This window comes from Glossina fuscipes, unplaced genomic scaffold (genome assembly GCF_014805625.2).
Source record: "Glossina fuscipes isolate IAEA_lab_2018 unplaced genomic scaffold, Yale_Gfus_2 61541, whole genome shotgun sequence".
NCBI lineage: Eukaryota > Metazoa > Arthropoda > Insecta > Diptera > Glossinidae > Glossina > Glossina fuscipes.
In genome coordinates this window covers 760,676-788,577 of record NW_024003752.1, presented here as the reverse complement: position 1 = coordinate 788,577, position 27,902 = coordinate 760,676, and the positions used below count along the sequence as shown (strand labels likewise).

Here is a 27,902-nt window from a genome sequence, read left to right as displayed (position 1 = left end):
GATCTAACCAATCGTTTTGATTAAATTTTAGTATACTATAAATACATATCAATTGCAACCCTTGTTGCAAGTAGAAGAGCATTTTTTAGGTGAATTTTATAATTTCTTTTATGGGTTAAAACTGCAATGGGTTTTTTAATATTTTTTTAATATCAAAACGTCGCTTTAGGTTATATAGAACCATGTAATTTAAGAGTTTGACAGTTGAATGCGTCCCATTCTTTCTGAGGAAAATTATAGTTACTCTCTCCACTTTCGCGATCGGACAAATGATTATAAAAACACCTTTCGCTTGACTTAATTGTATCGTCAAGTTTCTTGAAATCCCTTTATAATCATACCACAAGACCCTCTTACAACTCATTAACTCAAATTTTCAGAACTCAAAAATGTTTTTCATAAAACTTTAAACTGGCTGGGCCCAAAATACTTAGCCAATTTTTATAAACTAGAATTTAGAAATCGGTTTAAATCCGCAAAGTTCACTAAACGTTTTCCCTATTCCCCTCCATCTTTTTCTTAATCATTGATATATACAATTCTTTGTCAATCGGTACAATTGACAAATTAGCTTTTAATTGTGTAATACATAAACGGATATCTCAGACCTATTTAAATTATAGAAAGCAACACCACAAAACAAATACAAGACTTATCTTGGCATCCTAACGTAACTTCTTCGGCGGCGAACCATTTGGTGTTTTGGTCCTGCGTTGATTGTTGGCACTTCGCGGAATTACTCCAGGTTTGTTGATAGAGCCAATCCATTTTCTGCTGCACATGAGCAAGCAAATCAGCTATACAGGTATTTCCTAATAAAAAAATAAATACAGTTAGTTACTTAATTAAAATATTTTATAATAAATAATATATATTATCTTACCAACAAAATCATGCGTTATATACATGTTTTATGTAATAGGAAACCGCACATGCTATATGCGTTCGCTTCCTCATAAACAACATAAAAAACAATTACTGCAGTAACAACACGAAGCATAACATCATTGATTCCATACGACAAGACAAATTGCTTTCATTTCCACTTGCCTCAATTGCTTACATTTGTTCAATTCCGTTGATACAATTACAACGTCGGCAGCTTCCATATCATTATCATTATCATCATCAGCAATAAAAACAATAGCAGTAGCACCGATAACGCAGCGATCATTAATATTGAGTATTTTTTTGGTTTTTATTTGATTACATTTATTTTTGTATTTACAAACACTTGTTTACTAATTTCACGTGCATTTTCATTTAGGAATTATTATTGAGTATGACATCTTTTTATTTTTTGCATAGTACTTTTCGATATGGAGTGTTTTATGACACTATGTCGAACAAAAGCCGGTCCTGAAGCTGAACGATTCGTAACCTGCTGGTTGTTCAATCATTTTAAATTTTCTCAACCTAGAGCTGCCTCGTCTTTCAAACCTACTAGTTCCATCAGAATATATAGAAATTTTGGTAAACAAACCATTGTGGCCAGGTAGATCCTTTATTAAGGAATTCATTCCTCGGAATTAATTCCTAAATATTATTGCAGTAGTTCTTCCACTCTCAAAGTTTTCAAACAACTTATGAAAAGTGGTTCTTCTTACGACTATTTTCCCTATTCTGCATCAAATCATATATTTAATTACCTCAACTACCAATATTATTGTAGATACCTTTAATTGATAAAATCCTCATTGCTTGTTAATTATAAATGTTTTTCCAAGTTTGTCAACTTCAAAGAAAATCTCCACATATTCCTCACGTGTTTCCTTCAATGGATCTAAGTCTTTTGATGATATTGAAGCCTCGAGTCTGTTTGCTTAATACTACCGACGAAATTTTGCAACTGTTAATTTCAATTTATCTATTAACTATCCACATCTTAAAACTAGCTCAGTTCCGACTCCTAATGTGTTCATTTCTGAAAATGGTTTGAGGTCTCTAAAATATAGTTTAGCGCCTGAGTCTGATGGCATTCCATCACGAATACTCAAATCATGCTTTGTTATTTCAAAGATTTTTAACCAGCCCTTGAAATAAGGTATTTTGCCTTTGTGATGGAAGAGTACTTCTCTTATTCCGCGTCACAAATGTGGAAATAGACATCATTTTGAGAACTGTAGAGGCGTTGCCATTTAAGGGAATTGCTACTCAGCATTTAGCTTTTGCTATCAAATCTTATAATTGTCCATTCCGGCTTGGCTTTCGGAAAGAAAGATCCACTAATACAAATCTCTTAGAGTTTACTTGCCATGTTTTCAAGGCTTTTTCGAGAAGTTCTCGCCCGAATGTCACATATACTGATTTTAGCAAAGTGTTTTATTAACCATAATTTATTTATCTTCGAACTCTAGGCTATGTCTTCTCTTTGTACTTAGTGAAATAGATAAGTCCTTGTCTTCATTCACGGTTCCGTTTAACTTCATCACTTCAGATGAACCTTCCATAACGTCTGGCGTCCCTTAAGGCAGCCAAGAGCCCTTTTATTCAATCTATACCTTAATGATCTCTCCTCGGTGATTAAATCCAGCCATATCCTAATCTACGCTGACGATGTTAAACTGTTTTCTTTCTTCTCCTTGGAATCGTAGACGTATCAGATGAAAACTGACTTAAATAATTTGATTAAATGGTGCTCGTTAAATTTTAATTAAAGAAAATGCAAAAAGCTTTCTTTCTCAAGAAGGACGTTATTGAATACTGATTATTTCATCGATTCACACAAGTTGGAAAACGTGGATTTTATCGATCTAGGAGTTCTATTCGACCAAAGATTACTTTTTAATGTGCACATAGAGTTCCCTTTAAGTAAAGACGGGTTAGCTTTGGGTTTCATCAAGAGACGGTCCCAAGTATTTAAGGATCCGTACAGTACAAAGAGACTACACATGTGCATAGTTATATCAATTCTTGACTATGGCTCTTTTGTGTAATCCCCTTCTTGACGGTGTTCTGTGGATTCAATTGAATTCGTTCAAAAGCAATTCTTGCTGTTGTGTCTTTAAGTTAATGAATGTTACCGTCGATTCGCCCATATTGCTTGGTGAGATAAACTTTAGTGTCCCTAAGCGTTCCTCTAGGCACTTTATATTCATTAAATGTAATCAATGTAAATGTAATTATGGGCTGTTTAGTCCGTTCAGAGTTGTTTGCAGAAACCTCAATGAAGTCAATCACTTAATCTCAATAACGGACTTTTTAAATTCGGTCAAAACAACTATGCTAAACACGCGCGATTTGTCTATGTCGTATTTAAACTAATTTGCAACCCACTCTCATTACGATTTGAAAATTAACTGGTGTTCTTTACTTTTATGGATTGCCAAACCTTTGCATTTTTGCAATGGCTTAGAGGTTCATTTGCAAGTTGGATTCGTATTGATTGAAGAAGTTTCTCTGTGCTAGTTGTATACATAGTTTCGGTTTTCTTCTTATTTGTTTATATTTTAATATGGTATTTAATAATTATTATATATATGCTTATTTCTCCCTATATACTGTGTAGTAATATTTAACATATAAAATTTGCTTCTAAGAGTCAATTGAATTCGATTTGTCTTGCTGAGTTTCATGTAAATACATAAGTAGGTAAAGAAATAAATAAAACCCTTTGATGCTTTTGTCGTCCTTGCTGGGCCAATCACTTTCCATGTACCATTGGAATCTACCAGTACATATTGATATCGATTGATATCGCAGTTGGCTGTCGCGAATTATAAACCAAAGAAATTAATTCAAATCTTCCGAAACTTGATGACAGACGAATACTTCTAACCCTATCATAATTTGTGTGAGCTAATCTGTGTGATTCCTCTCCAGTCTGTTTATGAAACTTATAAGCGACCGCTAATAGGTACCATTTAAGATAGTCGATACCAGTATGTTAAACATTAATGGTAGCCCTTTTACTATATATGGTAACTAGCAAACGTGCATGTGAATCTATAGGAATGGACTCCAACTAATAGACGGTTAGATCGCAAAATTTAAATTTTGATATGGCCCAACGGCTATCTCGTTCTTGGTACTCTGCAGCTGGTTTTGTTAGCTCAATAAAAAGTTCCTCAATCTTATCTTCAACTTCACTGCCTCATATTGAAGCAATGAACTTTGCTTTACTGTTACACCATTTCTGACTCCACTCCCTTAACATAGTCATAAAAAAGCCTCATATCGAATTTTATAAAGCTAAATTCACCCAATTTCGTTTGAATTTGTTTATGTATACACTTTCGGATATCATCTAAAGATTTTTCGATCATTACGCAAGTTGCAGACCATTTTTTGTTTTTTTAGATTACATTTTTTTGGATGTGTTATATATATATTTACGTTTAAAAGCACAGCTTTATTTTTCTTGTGCTGATTGATTCTCAAGTAGCTTTTATATTTTGTTGTCAGCGTGAAAATTTGGCGTGGGGAGCAATACACCTTAGTGGCAGGAACTCTCGCCTTGGTACTGTTTTCAAAAAATCTCTTACGTTTCGGGACGTTGATTATACACGGTCCGTCGTTTATATCGCATGTAATAGGCTTGATTTCTTTAAATGCACAATGTGTTGTGAGTTCTTCACAGAAATGAATGGGGTATAATTCGCATTAAATCACAATCGCCTAGCAAAAATTACAGCTTCTTGCCACTTGCTTTCTTTTTCGCAAATCAACTTTGTCTAAGTTCATCTAACAGGCTCTCGCAAACTCCGCGCATTGACGGTCCAGTAAGGTTTCAATATTTTCAATTGTCTTGTTGCACAAAACACATTTATTGTAGTTTGATTCCATTATTTTTATATATTTAACTTTAATGAGCTAACGCTGGACTTGATTTTGATTATTTTTAGAACAAGCTAAAAAAAAACTTCGCTTATATAGGATAGAAACGTTGTCAAACTTACCTTCAAAAGCATTATCTGAAACATTCCCTCTACATCGTTCAGTTTTCCCGTTAAATATTTTTAAGTAGGGCCATAAAGTAATAAATAAAATAAAATTTATAGCGTTGATAGTATACCATAACGTTGATTCTTTTTCCACTTCCAGCGGCGTATTTTTACGAATGAAAATACTATTAATAATCATACCAGCGAGAAAGGATTATAACACGTTTGAGTTTTTTGAAATAATTTTTTTTTTTTTGTTGAAAATTTTTTCATGCATTTCTATGTTTACTTGTTATCAGCACTATAAATAATTTATGCCCTTCAAAGAATCCTTTTTTCGTTTGTTCATTAGGATTTTTTTAGGTGGTTCGAATTTTCTCGGCATATTGCGGTCGTTTTTAATTGTTTGTAAGTGTTAAGTACACGTGTTGTTATTATAAGGTGAGGAGAAAAACCAGAAAAACTGAAAATGCAGGTGGAAGTTTTAAAAATCATTTAATAGACGTAAAAACTAGAATTCTCTGGTGTTAGATGTGAGTCAAGCTACTTTCGAACGCAACTTTAAAGCAACCGTGACAAATACCCGCGCTAATCTCTTTCATATATTTTCAAGACATTGTAAGCAACTCAAAAAATATGACGAAAAGCTCTTTTTTTTCGAGATGAAATAAATCTTTTTCAAACTTAAAGAAAAGTAATGGCTTAAGTAACTATTGACCATTGTGATATTTCATTCATCTCCCAGCACTGAAATATTTTCAAACAAGCGAAAAGTTTATTGGTATACATTTTACCTATTTCTGTTTCAAAAAAAAGCTAGGCCCAACGTAGAAAAGTTAGATTTTATAAAACCAGGAAAAACACAACAATGGTTTATAAAAATGTAAAGCATTTTATTTTTTACTAATTGTAGAAGAAACTGATCAAAAAAGTTAGGGAAACAAGCTTGATTATATAATATTGATTTGATATAACACAACGTTTTGTACATCAGAGTACTTGCTGCCTGCGAATAAATTTACAAAGAGTAAGGAAGAGAAAGTCATGAAGATGCCTGAAAGAAGATCTTGTAGAAAAATAAACAGGATGTTTTTACAAATTCTTAACTTCCGTGTAGAAAGCTAATTGAAAAAATTAAAGTCACGTTGGCTTGATGTCAGCAAGCAGAGGTATCTTCTCCTTCCAAGGTGAACGCCACATTTTCGAGTTTGTGAGCCAATTGTATTTTTTTGCAGTTGATGTCATTTTCCAGTGCATTGATAATCTAATAAAAGAAACAAAAATGTGAGAGATAAAAAATATGAGAATTTTACTCTTTTTGGCGAAAATTGAATGCCCACCACCCGGAATTAAATTATTTACACATTAAATAAGTTTAGTGTCTTTTGTAATTAATTAGCTTTGCAAGACGCAAACACCACAAAGTACTGAAATGAGCTGTTGTTATAGAATGTAAAAATTGATTTTAACTACGAAAGTAATCTATTAAATTAATTACATCAATCACAACTTTGATAAATTTCTACCCAGCTTGATTACGTAAATAATACACAGATACGCCCACTTTAGCTCACAATCTACTCAGGAACACACATATTTTGGAAATTGCGAATGCATTTTTGAACGCGTAACGTATGAACAATTATAACGTACCCAACATCTTGGAATGGGTATAAATACTTTTTTTACTGAAAATTTGAACTACTTACTTGATCATTGTATTTAGTAACATATATATATAATTCCTTTAAAGCTGATATTGTGTCGAATTCATCGTTTTGTTGGATGGAAAGTTGTTGCATAGCTGTGCTCATTTCTTGGTCACTGATTTGAGGTAATCGTGCTACATCATGATAGAATTGTTTCACCATTTTGCGGTATTGGGGTATGTCCTAAAAAAATTACGACAGACCACATAAAATAGTATTGATTTCAATTTATTCTTTATACTCACTTTTGCAAAAAGCAATTTATTCGACGGAGAGTCTTTACCTAATCTATGTTCCGTTGTAGAACAAGCATCCATGAACGTTTGAGCGATCCCACTTAGACTTGCGTCTACAGTAACCGTTTTATTAACGTCAAATATAAAGTCAGGATTCTTTATAAAGTTAACCCAAAACCTTAAAGGCAAACTATTTGACTTCCAAGCATGTACGATATCTGCATCGTATATGTCATGTCGTCGAGCTGCTTCATCCAGTAAGTCGAACAACCACTTAATAGCCGGTGGCAACTCTTCATTCACCGTCAGTATTGTAGCAAAAAAGTCATCGACGAACTTTTGTACAGTACCTTTTGCTGCAAGCAAACGAGTTAAGTACACTTCTGGTATCGTTTTATGAACACGATCATTGCCAACTCCCAATTGAAGGACAGTTCCTCCACTACCAGAAATAGCAGAATTTTTCATATTCATATAATGATCCGGAATGACGGGTTTAACTAAATGGTAGACACGTGGTTGTTGTAAACCTGATTCGATGTCATTGTTTATTATTATATGAGATTGCGAATTGTTAATGTAGTAAACTACGAAAAAGAAGACCATACCAGTCCTTATCGTAAACAAAATAGCGGTGGGCTTTAAGGTTCACATCTTAGGCACTTTTCACTTTAATGGTTGCGACAACTTTTTTTTCAGGAAGGGACACCCAAAGATTTATTGTTAGCGAAAAGAGAAAGAAGACAATGAAATTAACATCATAACGAAAAATTCGTCAACAAGGTTAATCATTTTAGGAAATCGCCGTCCTTCATTAGATCACGAATGCTACTAAGCCACTCCTTAGGGTCAAAAATATCTGAATCAAATAAGGAGATAAAGAAGAATTCAAAAATTGCTTTTCTACGACACCTGTCCGAAAATTCTAAAAGTGATGTTTTACCAAAAAAATACTAGCTTAAAATAACAAATTCCTTACTTAAGCAAAGGAAAGAAAAGTGGAATTACTCGAGCAGTTGGTGAATATAAAATTGAAAAATTATAGTTCAATCGAGGATTACGTCAACGAATTGCTGATCATTGCAAGTTACAAACGAAGGACTTAATACAGATGGCGGGCTCACACCACCTTTTCTGCAGACACTAATAATCAATACAATAATAGCAACAATCTGATATATTAGTATGTTAACAGTGACGCTAGCAACGAAATCATAAACGATGACAATTCTGCGTATAAAGCACACAATGTAGATAATAAAACCATACACTTGCTACTTCTGCTACGGTTTACAACGAATTGTATAGCATTGAAGCACAAATTAAGAAAGATGAAATTTTCGCAGCTAAAAAAGAAACTGGTTTAGAATGGGTCACATTTGTGATAAGAATTTAAATAAAGAAAAAAGATCTTTTTGATTTTGAAAATCAAAGCAAAGAGCCGTGCGCAGTGTGTATTAAAGGCAAACAAGCCAGGAAATCAATTAGAGAACTAGTACATTTCGATGTTATTGGGGTATTTAATATTAATTCATCTCAGGGAGAGCGACGAGCCGGAAAGCGAAATCACTGTCTAAGGATTTGTCATAATCAACTTTAATGAAACCTTCGCAATCGTCGGAAGGTATGATGCAATACTCTACTTATTCTCCTTAGGTGTTAAATACGATTTATATGTACACCATGTGGCCGCAGTTTGTGTATACGATACGTTACAAAAGATGGCATATATGCAACAACGTGAAAGGTTTGATGATGGCTCCAAAAAGGTTTGTAAGTTGCAAAAAACCATCTACGGTTTGAAATAATTACTTGTTTAGAATGAAACTATTAACGATGAATTGCTCAAAATGAGTCTCCTAAGAGGTAAAGTTGATCAATGCGCTTAAAACAAAGTTGATGGTAAATAGAAGTTGCGCGCGGCTATTTATATCAATTACGTTTTAATTTTTTCAAAACAACTTGAAGTCCATTAAATCGTTGAAGGCCAAACTTCTCAGAAAATTTAAAGTGAAAGATATTGGAGAGTAGTCTTCAGTGCTTAGTAGAAAAATCACCAGAAGTAAAAACGTCAACAAAATTGATCGCTCATGTTAATTAGCAGACATCTTAGTATGGAAATTTAGAATAAGCATATGCAACCCAACTTCGACTTCGGTGGACTACAATCAGAAAGTATCAGCAAACTAGCAGATGTCAAATATTTCATGTATGCAGGCGATTGGGTGTCTGCTGTTTGCTGCACAAATCTGTCAACCAGGCATATGTTATATGGTTAATTTACTTAGTCGACATGGAACCGACGCTGGGATACCTCTATGGGAAACAGTCAAACATATAATAGCATACTTGAAATCGATAAAGACATTGTGTATAAAAAAAAACGAAATTGATATAAAAGGCTGCTACGATTCTGACTGCACCGGATTAACCCCCAATCCACAACCGACTTTGCTTCTTTATAACCATCCGTCGTAAAAAAACAAAAGACAGTAGTAGTGTCTTCGACGTAAGCTGAGTTCATGTCATCAACTACTACTGTCCAAGGATCAGTACGGTTGACATGCCTGGAAGCTGAGCTAAACCCTGAATATAAGAAAAGTATGCTGTTATTTGCGACAAGTTTCTGCAATTTCCTCTCAGTATTAGTTGATACACAAGAAAGAAACATATGGATATTAAAGCCAATTTTAATCGACAGAAAATCGATTTGAAGGAAAATGCGAATACCTATGTACAAACGAGATGATTGCCTACGTATTTACAAAGGCTGTTACTCCTCAAAATCTAACGTATTTTAGAAATAAATTTGGTGTTTACTAATCCACTTGCTAACTACAGTAACATTAATTTGAATTGAAACGTTAACCTTGATTTTATGATGTCATATTTCGTAATGTAAAGAGTACATGAGAAGTGTTTGACTTTAAAAGCTTGTTTTTCAGGAACAGACTATCCTTTGTAATATTAAAAAAAATAACAAAGAAGTGTTTTATTTTTGTTTGTTGTTTTCATGTTTTGAACAAGCCGTCGTTTTTAAAATAACCCACATGTCCAGAAAAAAAAGATAGCAACTGTTTAGGCCTGTATTAAGTACAAAAGATGAATTACGAATAAAACTACGTTATATTTAAAATCACTCACAAAGCGTAAAGAAATTCTCTGACAATATTTTGGGAATCGAAGGAAGTGCAACAAGGAAAGTATATTTGGATGTGACCGAATTTCTTATACCCATGCAACGAGCAAGAGAGATAGTGAAAGCAAAAGAGTTCACTGCTTTTGTTACATAGTTGTAGACGTGTTCTTTGAAAAGTTTGGTTCGCTTTCAAATGTTTGTAGAGGTGCTACAACAACAATGTGTATACTTCTTAGGGTCTCTGAAGCTTGCTCCTGGGTGTTGCAAATATTTTGACAAAATGAATATATCCCTCATCGCTCGATGATGGGTACAGAAAATTTAATCCTAAAAAGCATATGTCTAAATATGTAATAATGTAGGTTTCATTTTCTGCGTCAGGGCCGGTGTACTGCACTTTGTTGAAGCCATTATGGATCAGTACACGCGCCTTAATAGTTTGCACATAAATAAAGCTTACAATATGCAATCCTGATAGTTATGTAATTGCCTGGATGTCATGGATATTCCAGCTCAGGCTCCAGATATAATCACTATTAAAAGTTTGTGGAACTATCGTGATAGGAAAATTCCCGAAAACCCTATAATTTCCGAGGACGATTTGAAAAAATTTGTCAGGACGATTAATAGAAGAGTGGAAAAAGTGCTTGCGAAAAACTTGTTCAAAGTATATCAAATAGATTAAAAATGGTGATAAAGGAATGCATATCACATATTAATATTTAAGAGAAAATTAAATTAGTATATAGTGTATGAGCTTCGCTTTGGCAATGAACTGAGCAAGATTTTGTGTTTCCGCTTTATAAAATGTAGTTCGAAATTAAAGTTTGACTGCGTTTTTAAATTATATATATAATCAACTAATAAAATTTATAATTCTTTTTTAAGACCCTCGTATTTTAATGTAATAAGAAATATCAACAAATTAATTTAGCTATAAGAGTTTCGCTTGGCGCTACAAAATACTAAAATCATAGGCAATTAGTGAATACTAATATTTGTTCCTGTAATCTCTTACATTATTATTCATAATATTCTTTCATCTGTTTTCCTTATTCGTTGCTTGCGTGCTTTTCGTATTCAAAGTTAAAAAGCATTTAAGTCTACTTTGGAGCCAGCTTGAACATCTGTTGAGACTAGATAAATTCGTAACGTGAAATTAAATCAAATTGACTCATTTACTATATGCTTGCAAAATTGTGATCAGTGATTTTAACAGGTAAAAAATGACAAGGAAATGGAACATACCAATGTACATGACCATTAAATTCGATGATTTTGGCATTTCTCTACCAAAAATAACAGTTTTTTATTTAATGTAAATTGCAGTTAATAGTTTTCCAGTAGAAGAATTATTCAGCGTGTGCCCCAGCTAATCATGGAGTGCTCAAAATTGCACTGTCGATCTTGGTTACTTTTGTAGTTTAATTTGAAGAAATCTACTATCGAAGCCCACCAAACACGTTCAGCAGCTTATGATGATTGTCAATTTTGGTTTCAATGATTTAAAAGTGGTGGTTTTGATGTCAATGACAGAAAAACACAATGACAAAAACCCAGCTCAATCCCTCGAAGAATTTTCGAACAGTTTAGCAATTAACAAATCCACTATTTTTAGACGTTTACATGCGATGGGAAAGATTCAAAATAAGGGAAAATGGCTATTATATGCATTGAGTGCAAATACCATTTTGACCGCTTGTTGAAGGAGTTGTGAAAGACACTATTACAGCGTATTTAGCAGACATGGCGTCTTCTGAGTACCACTTGTTTAGATCGATGCAACATGGCGTAGCTGGCACGCACCTTCGCAAAACTGAAGAAGTACGAAAATGGTTCAATGATTGGATCGTTGTCCCAATATTGTTTCTTTTGACACGGTATCGTTATGTTGCCAGAAAGATGAGAGAAAGTTGTAGAAAATGATGGAAAATATATTTTTGTCAATAAATGCTCTTTTCAAGTCAAAATAATGCTCAAATTTTTCCAAGCATTATATTTATTAACCTACAAATAACAAATTTCCAAAAAAGTTGCTTAGCTTCGTATTTTATTATATGAATCAGCGTCTGTACTGGAGACATTTCAGACGTTTGCAGTCGATAAAAGTACGTATCAGAGATCACAAAATAGATATTTATGAACACAGATTCTTAATCAACCTAAGATTCAATTTAAGCATGTCTATTTATTCCGTTGTTCGCTGTAAGTTGTTTGATTTATCTATAACTGAATAATTCAAGTATAAAGCCGAAACTTGGTAGCTAAAGAACAGTCAAATCAACTCTGAAAATTGATGGGGTCTATTCCAAGAGCAACAAGAGTCAAGAAATCGTAACTGGAAGAGGTTAGTATAATAACGGTCACGGGGGACGTTTTTAACAAATTTTGCAATATTTTCACTAACTAAGGGAGGATAGCATATGATAGGGCCTAGCTTTCACAAATAAGAATACTGTTCTCTAATTAAACAGCAATTTTTTGTTATCCCTTTCTTACAATCAATAGATAACACAATTGAACAATATCTGCACTTTCACTTAGCTTTGACTACTAAAAGTATGGAATTACCAGAAAGAGGTTGGTAATATTAAAAAAACATACTTTTCAAAATTCGCGAACGTTATCCGCATGAGTAGCCGAGTAGGGAAAAAATCGCGACTAACATCCCAATTGTCGCGGCGTCATATCTCAAGAGAGGTAGAATTTTCAATACAGCCAAGCATATATATTTAAGTTATCCGGCATGCTTTAGATCCATGCTTTATGGATTTATTTACGAAGTGTATAGGGAACGGATGGTTGGTTCTTTTGGAATTTCCCGCGAATATTTCTTAACCTCTTTAATCTTTTCTTCAATTGCTGGCTGCGCGGAAATCTTTATCGGGTTTTATCACCTTCTTTCCATCTTTGAAAATTTGGTTTTGTACAAAATTAGACTGTTAGTTAGACTTATTTTACTATATCTGTGACTTTCGTAATGATGTACTATATTATGCTGAGTTTCATTATCAGTGGCAAAAAATTAAGAAATGATCAAGTGTACACTATTGCTCAGTATCTTTCATGGTTATAAATAGATGGAAGTAGATCCGTATGTTGAGAAGGTGTTAAAATTGTCCAATATTTATTAAAAATAGAAGAAAACGTAGCAGACGACAGGGTATATATATGATCGGTCTTAAAAAGCATTAATAGAAAGCTTCTTTACCTAACTGGAATCTAATTTCAGCAGTTCAACCACTAATGGAACAGTTTGTCCCCCTCAGTATTATTTTCAAGTTTTCAAGTGTAAAAAAGCAGCGATATTAAATTTACAATGTAATCAACATTTTAAGCAATAAAAAGTTTTAAGCAGTATCTTATGATAAAGAGTCAGTATGAGCGTCCGCAAAGAGCTGCCAAGAACTTCTGCTAATAACTTTCCTTCGTGCAACGCTAATCAACGACATAGTTACATCCCAAACTGTTGCTTCAAAATACGATGGCGTAAGAACGAAAAAGTGGTGAACAAAGTTCGTACGATGATTATGAAAACGTAAAAACTATATGAAGAAATACATCAAATGTATGTATTATTACGAATGGAAACTGTTTTTTGTACGATTCTGCATAGAATTAAAGCAAGTGTTTCCTCAAGATTCTTCAAGAAAGTGTGCGCTAATGTGATAAAAAGATGTTTCCGCTTATAGTGCTTAAATTATTTTGATGAAATGGAACGAAAAAGTGTTTGTGTTTTGTGCACAACTTTAAAATATTTCATTATTTTCATAAACCTAAGAAAAAAAAATAAGAAAAGTTTACATATTACAATAAATTATTCACAAATATTCCAAAAAAAATTAGTAAAGTTTTTTTTTAATATCTTGATTTTTTAAACATAATAGTAGCATCTATCTACCTATAACTTGGAACGCAACACAAATAAATAGAAAGAAATTATATTTCATCGAGAAATTCAATAGTCAAACCCAAGATTAACAACACATATTCTGTCGACAATTTCCCGTCGACAAGTACGTCAATGCATTCTTCCCGTTTCGAAGTAAGCCATTTTCTTGTTAATAAATATTACATATATTTTATATAACTGGCGGAGTAAAGGTATTTCAACTAATTTCGGTTGTTTTTATTAGTGAGACGTTCATTGCTAATATTTTCAACACACCTTTAATTACGATGAGAACTTAATGTAAACAAAGAAAATTTCCTTTGTATGTTTACAATGATGGCTACCATAAAGAAAGTTTAAGAAAACCAAATGCGAAGTTGTTGATCGTTCCTTCAGGGACTTAAAGATGTGTGATCTGGTAATGTGGTATAGTCAAATGCTCTGTATTATCAAAATGACGGCCGCCACTAACGGGTGAACCTTCTTTTGCTTAGCTTTTTCTTTAATAAGGCTATTGAAAGGACTTGGGAAGCAAAATACAAAAGCTGAACGTGTTAATTCGAATTTACGTATGGCGGATGTCATGAGATGATTGTTCATGCATTGATTTTATTTACCACATTTTTACAATAAATTGGTTTGCTTGTGTGTGCATGGCAGTCATGCAGACGGCATTTGCACATACATATTGTCATTTTTGTTTACGTTATCAGAATAATATCGAATTAACGAAGGGATACTTTGTATGCATGTCAGCAGGGGCGAAAAATATTAGAATTTCTCCAAAGATTTTCAATCAGCGAAACTACACAATACCATGGCATCCCCATTTTAAATCCTTATCTTCTAAAGGACATATATACAACTATCAGCGAGAAATTCCATGAGGCGATGGAAGACATAAACCATAACATCCAACTGCAAAAGGAGCCATAATCCCAATAATTAAGGTCAAATACAATTCCAAATCGAACCAAAACAAAGATAGCGATGCAAATCAACGAAATATTAATGTTGATACAGAGCATCCCGGCTGATGATTCCTCTCATACTTGCTCTATTTTTCAATTGAAGCGAAAAATTTGAAGCTGACATGGGCCGTGCAACAGCAAGTGGAAGATATTTTATTCGATGAGGACTCGAATATGATGTCAATGAATACTTGCACCATGAATATTACATTACCTCTGACGACCAAAGTCCAACCCTAATTTTGGTCTCACACAATGGTTGTTTCTAGCGAAGAAAAACATATTGTGGGGAAATGGCGGAAAAAATATAGAGAGTGTTGAATAAGCGCCGAATGATAAACTCCACTGAGGAAATTTACTTCTGAAGCCGGAAGACAGAATACGAAGAGACTAAAACATGACAACGGACGAGTCAAGAACGAAAAGAGTAAAAATGTTTAAAATGTTGATTAAGTATAACTTGAGATGTGAATAAATGAACTATGTAGGCTTATGGAAAGCATAAAAAAGAAAATATGAATTATAAACTTTAAGACAAGATATCAGTGTAAGTATTTTAATATAATAATAATATAATTAGTATTGGAATTGTCATGGAAAGATCGACAATGTTCGAATAACTCAAAAAAGAACAAAAAAAAAATTCGTAGTGAAATACAAACGCTCTTAAAAAAAAAACACAACTGTGTATAATACATACATGTTATTAGTTAAAATTACCAGAAGTTACGTCACCCGCAACTCTAGATCTTTAAAATTGAAAATACAAGAACAACGATGTAGTAGCGTAGTTCGTCTATAAGAATTAATCTTCAAAATTCATAAATCGCAATGTTTTGACATACACAAATTGTGATTTAGGCATATAAAGATGTGTGTATGATAACCATGCGTCATTTGAGCGTGCACGCTTTTATTTTTTTATATTTGTATATATAATATAATAGATAGGCGATATTATTTGTGCAGGTTAGCATATTTTGTCTAAGTGGAGATGATAAAATCAGCCAGTGCTGATGTGATAAACAATTCATTATGACTATTACCTATTCACCTTGGTATATAAAATACGTATAGTTGTTAATATAATCATTTTACTATATAAGCACCTTTTTTCAATAAAGCAAAACAAATGAAACTATCAGTTCGAATCAAAATCGCCTCTTCAGTTCCCTATCGCAGACTTATAGTTAAGGCGCCTGAAGGCCATTTCAATAATAAAGAAATCCCCAACAATTAAAACAAGTTCACTTGCATGTCACTCGCTTGACATGGTTTAGTTCTATCGCTTCAAGTGGGTGGGTAATTTCATAAGTAGAATAATAAACTTCGGCGATCTTGTGTCCCAGAAAAATGAGCAGGGTCCCAATCTTCAGAGGGGTGTTTTAAATTATAAAAGGCTCCCACGAAGGTAAAACGTTAGAAATCCTTCTAAAAGAGATGTAGTATACCAACAATCCAAGTCAGACGCAATTCCTGCGTCTTGTTGGCTAGTTTGGGGCATCTTTCGGCACTCTTCAAGTGGAGTCGTCACCACAGGACAACAGACGGAACATACCCGCAAGACCGCGTTGATAGAGACGAAAACATCTATCTGAGAGCTTTGGACGAGTGTAGTACCCACCCATACGGTCATGCGTAGCAGAAGTGCTGTACCATTCCCGACCTCCATTATTCCTTCAACAGAACATGATGGATCTAGGGACGCAAAGTTGATAAAACCCGTAGCCCCAGTGTCATATGTACCTTGCTCAGGGACAAATGGCATCACGTGTGTATGTCAGAGATACCTGGCTGAACAAAATTGTCCCTTCTAGATACAAGGACTCTGTTTCAATTGAATACTTTCCCTAATATTTCAGTCCTACCCATGGAGAAAGAAACAACAAAACAATTAACATACCCAAATCCTTAAGGGGACAGATATTCGTACCCACAGATGAAATTGACGACATTGTCATATACGAGGGCAGCTTAGGCACAGGCAGCATACCCACAGAGGAGGAAGAAGTTCTCTTATGCTCATTTACTCGGGGCAGTACATAAGTCACCGAAGAAGGTGGCCAAACCGCCTGCTGAGGTAACTTCTGCAGGAACTTTCGAGCGAGTTGTGGAACTCAGCAAAAAATACGCGGCAGGAAAAAGCGTTAAAGAGGCACACGGGCGCGTTAAAGACTGGACGACTTTCCGGCTTCTAGCCCAAGTAATGCGTCAAAACGCCCAGCGGCTGAAACTATAGAACCCCCAGTAAAACCATGAGTAGTACCGCGACCCAGTTACCCCATCGATGCCACCTCTTATAAGAAAGTGGCGGACTTGACGAGGAGGGATGACCAGCCGACGGTGATATGATATGCTTTCTTGGACAGAAAGCGTCGTCAGCACAAGGTAAAAGCTCAATTTGCTGACTGTACTTTCCACCTTGGTTGGCTAGTATTTATCTGTAAAGGGAAAGCCGCGGCGAAATAGAAGATGACGGCGCTTACGCTAGAGCCATGGGAGGGCAGCGCTTTTAAAAGCCATGTCTGAGGAGGAGCTACCTCGACATCGTGTAGTCGAAGATCATCATTTCATACATTTACGATCTGCAAAAACTTCTAGAGTGCCAGAACAAGGGCTTGGACGTTGAGAATTGGATGATACTCCAGAGGGATATTCGAAAGAATACAACGTATTGTGTCTTCGGCAGCAGTTCTGAAGAGGAACGGACATGTTATTAGGTACGGTTTAAACCCAGTATCACTGAAACCTAACTGCGAAATCGCAGGAACACACAAGGACGAGAAGGTCGCGACCGATGACGGAGGCAGCCTACCAAGCTCTAATCATGTAGGACTAACTAAAAGCCTCGTTAGTTAAAGGGGACCTGAAGGAGTATAAGACTGAAAAAAAGCACGATGCGGTACCTCCACCAAAGGTTCCGCTCGATAACCTCATGGCCGGTAAGCTTGCAGGCACCGGTTCGAATCTTTAAGGAATGCCCGGTCAGTCTACGGCTCCGAAAAGGCGGGGACCACCGGCACCGACTTACAGATCAATAAAGGGCGAAATGATTGCCAAAACCGCAGCAAGCAGAGGCGCACGAAGCTTAAAAGATGACTTTCTACGGTTACATTTGCATAAGCAGAGAAAATAGGCACACCATGCGCATCCAAGTGAACTTCCAACATGCTAAAGCCGCGTTTTTGGTTCTTAGTAGGAGGTTAACAATCAAGGGCGGTAATCCTTATCCAGGAACCCTGCATAAACGCGGGCGCTATTCAAGGTCAGCGCAACAGGAAATATAAATTGGTTTACAATAGTTAACACGGGCGGCCTAGAGCCGCCTTTTTCGTTGGAAACAATATAAACTTCTTTTCGCTTTCAGAATTTATACCGCGGAATCTAGCGGCAGTTTGGGCTGTGCTGTCGTTCCCCAATCGGAACGGACCTGTGTACTGCAAATCCCGCAGACTGAACAGATGGTTTGCGGCAGCTTAATTTACAACTCAAGAGGTGAGTGCGTCGTTGAATTATAAATGAAAATGAATGAATGAAAACTTGCCGAAATCGTCTATTATTTCTTTTTTAAGTACGGAGAAGGTTTTACAAAGTTTCATCAGAGGAGTCTACTTGGGAATAAGGCTCTACACAAGCAACAGTTTACTTACCACCACAGCAATTCGCGACCTGACTTTTATCATCGATGGGCAATAGAAGCCAAGTAAACGACTCTCATTGCCTTCATTGATATAAGACCCCATACGCGTCTATAGAAAGAGCGCTACAAATCAAATATGTACAGTTTTCAGTTATCAATTGGATAACCAATATACTGAATTTCAGGCTCATTAACACAAAACTAGCAGAGATTTCTTTGACTATCAGGTGTCCTTAAAATAATGTGAACTCTTCTCCTGTTTGTAAGATAGTCATACATCAACTGTCGGTGAAATTAAAAAACCTCAATACAGTACAGATACCGTACATGGAAACTTTTCGAACCCAGGGTGGAAGCAAGAAAATGGTACACCGACTGTTCCAAATTGGAAAATTGTAACACTGGGGCATGTGGGCCGCGTTTTCAGAAGGCCATGGGAATGGGATGTAATCCCTCCGTATTCCAAGCAAAATATCTACGTGCAATCTACGCACGTGCCCCTGATTGCCTAAGTAGTTAATGCAGGAGAGAGCTGATCTGCATTTATTCCGACAGTCAAGACGCCATAAACTCCCGAGAATAGTAAATGATAACATTTACGCTTGTGTTGGAGTGCCTTCAAACATTAAATGGACTAGGCAAGCACACTGAGGTGCACCTTTTATGGGTCCCTGCCCATTCTGGTTTTGGTGGCGACGAAAGGGTTGACAATCTAGTTTGCAAGGGGCCCCTAGGGGCAATATGATAGGTCTTGAAACATTCTGCGGCGTATCAAGAAACCATATTAATAGGTTAGCGTGGCAATGGGCACAGAAAAATTGGATTGCCATTGGAAGCAATGTGCAGAAAAACAGCAAGCAAAAAGATTTATAAAATCTGCTGGCATGGGACGTAAACTACTGGAACAGGAAAGACGCCAATACATTTGTTCAAAGGTCAAAATTTACAATCAGATATCACCAGAAAACATGAGTATCTCAGATACCGACTCACGCAGATTCTGCCGAGGCACGCGTAAGACATCCCATCATGTTCTATGTGAATGTGAACCCATCCAAGGACTCATTTGTTTCGCGAGCACTTTATAACGCCGGACATAATATCGAGCTATTCGAAACAATCCTAAATCAGAAAGGTTACAAGCAGCGGTGAGTACAATAGATCTTTCAGGACACGATACGGATTTCCTACATAATTGATGACAGAAGCTATAAGAGACATAAATACTTGCAGCATGAGTATTCCATTACACATTGGGCAATTTGTATGAAAAAGTTACCTAGCATGACGGGAAGCTTACAGCGAAAACGCTTCCAATGCTAGCACCTCAAAATATGTCAAAAGTATCACTACAAAAGTTGTGACATTTAAAGACGGATTTAATGGAAGAAGCAAAACAACTAACATGCCATCTCAGTTCCACAGTACAATTACACTGTGTGATGGAAAATTCTGCGCAAAAGATACGAGAATGAAACCCTATAGTGAGTGCTGCTGTTCGTAAACTATATAACCGGCCGAAATGTCCACACGTAGCACCTGCGAACAGTATCACAAACTTGGACAATTTGCGTGTATTTAAAACCCATTACTGTGTTCAAAGCAACGTCAACAGCAAAAATAATGGTCAGGGACGAATCAAGGTGATAAGGTACGGCCCAAACATTTAATTTACTCCACTCGACTTGAGGTTTTCGTACTATCTGTCATTGCATCCAAGCAACCCATTCAATTCAGGAACAAAACAGACGGGAACATCCTAGACATCATCTTCGCTGATCCATTAATCAGCAAACGTAATAATACAGATTGGCGTTGAACCATATCTGGACATAATAAAGGGTAGAAAAATGAAGTTGCACAACAAATTTTCAACAGCACAAGATACAGCAGTCATTGTCGATACAGTTTGCGGTTATATAGTTGCAAAGCGAATACCAATTAAGGCGATTTTGTTCAAAAGATCAACAAGTTAATGTACATTTCGACAACGATACCAACAAGTACTATTGCATTTGGTCTTATGTGGGCGCCAAAAACTGATGAACTGCATCAACCTTTCCAAAATTTCCCGCAGCACAAAGACTGCCGTTGTATCTGACGTTGACAAACTCTTTATTGTTTGTTGTATGCAGCAGTTGTCCCCGCTCAACGGACGAAAATTCTAATTCAGCAATTACGGATTTCTAGCATGCCTTGGAACCACGAACTACCATAATCAATGGCCAACCGTTCGACTTATCTCAGAACTAATCTCAGCGATTTGAACGATTTTCAAACCATCTTGTAACTGCAGACACATCTGACAAATTACGGAGGTGCAATTTATTTAAGATCGTCCATTATGAAAGAACATCATACGATTCCTATATGCTAAAACACGAACATACTATAAACCTTGCTGTGTCATTACTACTGTCTATCATATTATGCAATATAATTGGAACACAAAATTTCACTCCAAAGGATGGTATTTACTTTCATTAAGTGGGATCACTTCACTTCGTGGAAAATGAGCGGAATTTATTCCTATGTTACGGCATTAAACCACTACAAGCTCATATTAGGACACTGAACATTGGAAATAGGCCCAAGAATTCCACACCCTCACAACTTCTCGACCCACCATGTCAAGCGCGTGTTACGCAGGTGTTAAATATATGAAACCTGAACTTCAAGTAGACAACGTTTTTTTGATGCAATATCGGGCAAATTTGAGTGGAAATATTGAAAACTCATTTGGCCAATTAACGTCAATTATCATGGTATGATAATATATTCCAAGCCATCTTAACATGTCAGATAATTCAAGCCCGCCACCTTGAGATGTGATAAGTTTAATGTAGCAGACGGAGCTAGAAGCTAGGACGTCTATACAGCTACTCAAGCTGCGATTTCAATAATGTGCATCTCATGGAATTCTCTATGCTTTTTCAGCTGCGCTATGTAAAGCAGTCGTTGTCGAAATAACCGAAAACTCTCCCAGACGAAGAAAAGCACCGAACAAGAAAAAGCCTGGTAACTTTAGTTGACGCTAACTGACACAAGCCAAGTGATTGTCAGAAAAGCGTAAGTTACTGTAAGACTCATTTTTTTTCATAGTATATAATGCTATATCACTTGGAATTTGGATTGGTCAAAGGTTATGAAACTAAAGGAGAAGCGTTTGTAGCATGCGAAGGATATTTAAGATGAGTGAACCAATCCTTGCAGTTGCATACACAAAGTATACACATAGATAAGCAACTTGAAAATGTACTTAATCAACCCCATGCAATCAACGTCAAACGCCTTTTCGCCTAGTACAGTTATTCACTCGTTTCGATAATAATATACCAAAAAAACCGCATTATATTCATGCGAAGACATACTTTTCACGAAAACCCGCATATTGAAGGATGCATAACACATCACACGGCGTTATACAAATTTACTTCCTAAAAGTTCCCTTACTTTTCAGGTTCCGTCATAAAGAACTATAAATTAGACTTTTTCTCCATATAAGGCAAAATTTGACCTATATGATCAAAATTCACTATCGTTTTTGCTACTATTGACCAATTTCCTTCACGATATATTAAAAATTACAACTTTTTCTGGAAGACTTACTATTTATGATATATCTTATATGAAGTGGCGCCCAAGAAATAAAATCAAAATATCTCAAAAACTGGGACCTGCAGCTAGAATATAAAAACACATGGAGAGTTATTAGATGGACGGATGGACAGGCAAGTTTCGACACAGAAAGCGACTTTGAATCGATCGGTATATTAAAATTCAAATTTAAAAATATGCCATTTAAAAAAAACCCATGAATGATGGTAGATTCTGAGCAGGTGAAAGAGTTGTCTGCCTTCACAGCTCTGGCAAGGAATATATCAAATAATTACTCGTAGTGTTCAAGCACAAATAACTGGTAATACTCATGTCTAAATCTCTTACTGGGAACTCTGCAAATGGAAGGACATTCACATTAAATATGTAAATCAATGAAATTTATCTTTTGTATGTGCATTAACAGGTGTTGCGGCAAGATTAGTAAACATCACAATATTACATAGTATATTTATATTGCCATTACAAGGAGAAGAAGGGAACCAGACGTTTGCGAATGTTAGCATGTAATTTCCTTACAACCACGTGTTTGCCATGCAAAGAAATCCCATTCCAATTTCTTGCTCACTAGTGAAATATCCGCGGCTCCCTATGGAATTCTACGCACGATCGCCTGACGACTCAAAGAATTTGAATTTGGCATTTGGTCGCATAGGCGGCGCGTTAATTGGCAACTTGGTGTAATTGCTGCTAGTAGGAGCAAATAAACGATGGGACTTTTAGAAAATAGATAATTCGAATTATACATTTGGAATGGCAGCCGCTACAAAGAACGGAACGTCTTTTTCTTAGCAATATCCTCAATCTGGATATAAAATAAGTAATTTTTTACTTTTTTTTGTCATAGTAACATAATCGAAGTAGATATTAAATAAAATGATATTAAGAGTAGAATGGGACTTTTAAAATTTATGAACTATAAAAGCAATCCAATCGATATGGGCATTAAATATTGCCGACGTCACGATGTGGTAGAACAATTTTTTCTTAGCAATGCGGCCGATGCGAGTGTTAAGCGAAGTTGACTGGAAGTCAGAAAGCGAATTGCGATACGCCATATAAAATAGATTTTTTAAATAAACTTTTAGTTCATTAACTAAAATATGGAAAATAAATTTTATTTCAGCCACTCTTATGTGACTATACATAAATGCCTGGGACGCTAAATTAAAAAACAGGTTTCATTCACATTTCAATTTAAGAAAAACAATTTCTTTCACACTAAAGCTTTTAACGCCGCTAGCTTTTATGTATAATCACGTAAGAGCGGGCGGAATAAATTTTATTTGCCATCTTTTAGTTCCCTTAAAAAAAAGGTTACTTAAAAAACATATTTTGTATAACTTATTTTGTTTTACATTTATTTAATAAAATCAGAGAATGTCTGTTATCCGTGAAAAATGGTGACTGTGTGAGGATATAAGTGATGAGAGAGAAAGGGATAGAAAGATGCTGCATACTAGGGGGTGTACGCTGAATCAGTAACTTTGCCTGCTGAATGGAAGCCAACCAGCTCCATTAATTGTAAACTTGCTAAAAAAACGCTTAAATGTCCCCACCTAGTCTCACAAAAATGAGTGTTGGACTAACCTGACTTTAAATTTTCGCTTGAATCGGTCCATCGCGGAAAATTAAAGAAAATCTTAACTTCAAAGCAAGGTAGTACTGATTAAAACGATAGCAACCATTGAGGAAATATTGCATTTAGTTAAACTTGAAAAGTGCCCGATTGATGCTCATTGAAACCCATAATATAAAAATATTTCAAATATTTACATAATCAATATTAATCAACGTACAATTATTGTAAGGTGGCTGCAGTTTATTGCTGTACTGTAAGTTGTAACTGTCATTCTGACGAGCCACCAAACTCATTACCGCAGATTCTTTCACACCATAATGGGCTAGAGTATTTAAGCGCCTCCAACCATTTGTTGTCTTTGTTGTCAAGTCTTCATCTTGCAAAATTAAATGACCTCCGCGCCCATGGCGCCATTCTAGATCCACCTCATGTATTGTAGGCCTCATTGAAAAGGGTGTATTTTTAAACAAAGCATCTAGAATCTTAGACTTCACTTGAGAAATCGTATCCCAATCTAGAACTTTGCACTGAACTTTCTCGTCTAAATCATCTTGAACAATATGCAACATTACGACCGAATGCGAGATTTGTTCATGAAGCAGACGTTCTTCTGATATCGAATATCTAGCATCATGTGTAATGGCATCTACCAATCCTTTTTCAATTTGATGTTTTATTGCTTTAAACAATAAAAATAAGCTTGATCCAGCATATTCTTTCAAGTAATCGTACATGCATATTGCCATATAATTTGTAAGCATTTTTTCAACAACGCTTTCAGTACGGCGCAACATAAGTTGAGGGTGTTTACTTATTACAGATTTATCCACCAAACGTAATAGCAAGCATTTTAAAATGTCGGTGGCATATTCCATCTTGTTCATTAATACGATCATTAACAAAGATGCCACATTTACCCTATGGAACATTATAGTTAAATTAACAAATTAAAATTGTTTATATTATAAGAAAGAGAGAGGTTTTTTTCCGACTATATATTCCTTCAACAATTAATGAACTATTCGGCTGTTATCCTATGATCATTAGAAACAATTGTGAAATCTTAATTTGTTTCGTAACTATATTTAAGAGCAAAAATTGAATTCTATAAATTGTTGGGAGCTTTACCAACCAAACAGAGAGAATGCATATTGGGGGTTTCAAACCATAGACATAGATCGTCGACATTGCAACAGGAATCTCCCATCCATGTACTTTTTCATTTGTATCAAACCTAAGTTAATTGTTTTAAAGTTATGTTTCGTATGATAGCATGCACCCTAAGATATGCTAGGTTCAACTTAAATTACACCTATATTGCAGTAGTTAGTAGTAGAGGACAACAGACGGACGCCAATGCAAACAAAGACGGTGTTCTAACTTCTGATAAGGGGAAAAAAGTGCCGTAACACCAGACATTCAAAACAAATGACTTTATGCACAGATGTTTTTTCTTTCCCTGCCGATAACGGATACGCACGAACATGTTTTAGTTTTCAGTTCTTCCCATTAATTGCGAAAATCGAAATAAATATCCAGCCTAGTCTATGCGCATGTCGGGAAAGTTTAATAATAAAATAAATGCGTGCTGGCTACAATCTCCTCCTATACCTCTAAATTTATAACTTAAATGTTAGAAAAAGCATACTAAGACGTGTGCGTCGAAATAAACGCATGAGATGAAGTAGTGAAACCAAATCTAGAGTAGAATGATGAAAGTTTATTATAACAGTATATATAATATATAAAACACAATAACAGTATTGAATTACGGAGAAAAAAATATAACACTGGAGTTGATAATGTATGAATAATACGACGATAACTTGTAAACTTGTAAGATCTTTCATTTGATCTGATAATCCGCGAGTGAACCCATAAGAAGTTTTGTTCCTTGCTAACTACGATAATAATAGATAAACATCGAGCACAGAAAAAACCAATTATATATGGTTCATATTGTCATATTTACCTCGAAATACATTTAACACCGCTTCTAAAATCAATTCGATACCTTACAGGACCAACTTCACTTCTAACAAATAGATCTGTAATTCTAGAAGTTGACACATATATGTCACCATTTTTCCAAGCGCCAAAAGGACGCTTTTGAAAAATTTATGCTTGCTAACGAGTTGCTGAGGTTTTAGTGGCGCTACTTTTGGTTTTGCGCTACGCTTGGTTTTTTTAAAACCAAGGTTATGATTTTGCTGCGTTGATTAAACGTTGCATTGGTGTTATGGCAGTTCTTCTCTGTCAGAAACGTTTATCAGCAATTTGATTTCAAACGACGTCTTTCTGGCGATGTTGCAGACGACTAAAAGCGATTGTTACACCAGAAATATACGAAAAATGTTGGAAAAAAATTACGCTCGATAATCGAAAAGTGATTACAAGAGATAGAAGGTGCTTGAAAACATCCTTTCAAGAAGTATTACAAGTGTTTCCCAAATGAATACCACGCTTACTCAGAATGGAATATCATTGTCATAAGTCGGTGGACACAACGACAAAATTGCCTTTCGAAGTTCTGTGCCTCTCCAAACATTCTAAAAGTCTGGTCTACATCACTAAATGCTATCGTCTTGCAAATGTCAAAGGAATATTCCAGGAAGAAAAATCTTGGCCAGATTATGATATAATATGTATAATATTATCTACAGTGAAAAGGAATGAAAAAGAATGAAATGTTATAATGAACTATTAATCTTGTCGAAACGTCAGTAAGTCAACGAAAGATTTGCGTTAACATTTAAACGTAAATATAAATACTCATTGTAAGTAACCACGATGGGTAAAAAATTCCGTGAGAAGTAGAAAATGTACAAAATTCTAAATCAAAATACAAAAAACGTCACGACAAATAATAACCAAAATTACCGAAATAGCAGCACTGTTACAACCGTGATTTACCAGACCACAGAAAAAAATGAAATGCGAGTTTGATCCCAGTTGTTTTCAAGGTAACACTTATGAACAAGAACATTACAATCGGGACTATTAGATACCCTACATCACTTCGCTTTAAATAGTTATTCACAGCAAAGCATGAATGGCTCACTTGCAAGGCAGTCTACACACACACGACATTAGCTTCTTTTGCGAGTATACGCGAGTCATCATATTAATTAATCCTGATCGTTCGCTGTACAGCATTCTAGCTTATAGAAGAATACCAATAAATCTATCTAAGGGAACTAAACCAACAGCAAAATAGATTAAGTGAGCAACTGACACAGATCCCTTTCAAAATTTAAAGAAAGATATCACAACTTTGTGTGTAATATGTGGCATTAATTTGGTTTTCATTGCTATAGTTATCCTTTCGGCGCATAGACTTCACAAAAAGAGATGAGTCGGGGTACTCGTACCACCAATACGAGTTGTAAACCAAGTGCAGAATTCGACTGACGATTTTGTAACTACTTGTTGATTTATTATCAAAGCAGAGAGGACCCAACGGAAATCAGAAGTTCGTAACAACGACTTCCAGGCGACTGTGAAGACACCGATGAAATTGCGACTAAAGAAGACATAAGGGATCGTTTAGAAAGTTAGTGTGAAGTGAAGTGGACATGTGGCGTACGGTGAAACGAAGACAGCAATAATCAACCCACAGCAAGGGGATGTAGAGGAACTCCCGACCAGCGGGAAACTAACGGTAGGTTGGGTGATCTTTAGGGTAAAGGTTCACGGAATAGTGGTGGAACGTTGCAAACACTTGGAATTGAAGCACATAACGACACATTGTAAAAGCGAGCACAGTAAATCGAAGACTTGCTGAAAACGTACGTAAAAGACGTATCGTAAAGACTTTTACCAAAGCCCCTTCCTGCATGTTCTGCAAGAAATTGCAATACGAAATATATAGCAAGAAGTGGTAGATAACCACTGTGCAAGCCCATTAAGTATTACAATCCCTAAATGAGAATAATGCAAATATAATTTAGTCACAGCGAGGCCGCGCAAGCCAAACACACATAGAGGAAAATGGACCTGGTGCTAGTATGCAAATCATATAGAAATCTGGCTTGCGTGTATTCAAAAGTCAAAAATACAAACTTTGAGAAGACATCTTTAATATAATAAACTCGAAAGAAATCACAGAAGGATTCTGCACGCCCGGAACGACTGAGGCATGTGGCATGCGTTTCTTCGTTCTCAAGCCGTTGTATACTCGACCACACAGCCACACACGTATGAATCCTAGTTTCTAAAAGAATAATTTTCAA

The 27,902-nt window shown here is 35.6% G+C and overlaps 1 protein-coding gene across 3 annotated transcripts in view; it reads right to left on the bottom strand.

Moving 5' to 3' along the window:
- Window positions 1–5,852: 5,852 nt before the first annotated feature.
- Window positions 5,853–27,902, bottom strand: part of LOC119643717 (plexin-B) — a 61,235-nt gene continuing 39,185 nt past the window's right edge. Inside the window, exons 7-10 of one of the 3 annotated variants that reach the window (XM_038043149.1) lie at window positions 23,888–24,588; window positions 6,838–7,358; window positions 6,593–6,775; window positions 5,853–6,147 (exon numbers count right to left, since the gene is read on the bottom strand). In XM_038043149.1, the coding sequence (XP_037899077.1) occupies window positions 6,040–6,147; window positions 6,593–6,775; window positions 6,838–7,358; window positions 23,888–24,588 (1,513 nt within the window). In that variant the 3' untranslated portion in view covers window positions 5,853–6,039. Of the gene's footprint in view, window positions 6,148–6,592; window positions 6,776–6,837; window positions 7,416–23,887; window positions 24,589–27,902 lie in introns of all 3 variants that reach the window. The other 2 variants (XM_038043150.1, XM_038043148.1) reach the window with 2 other exon arrangements.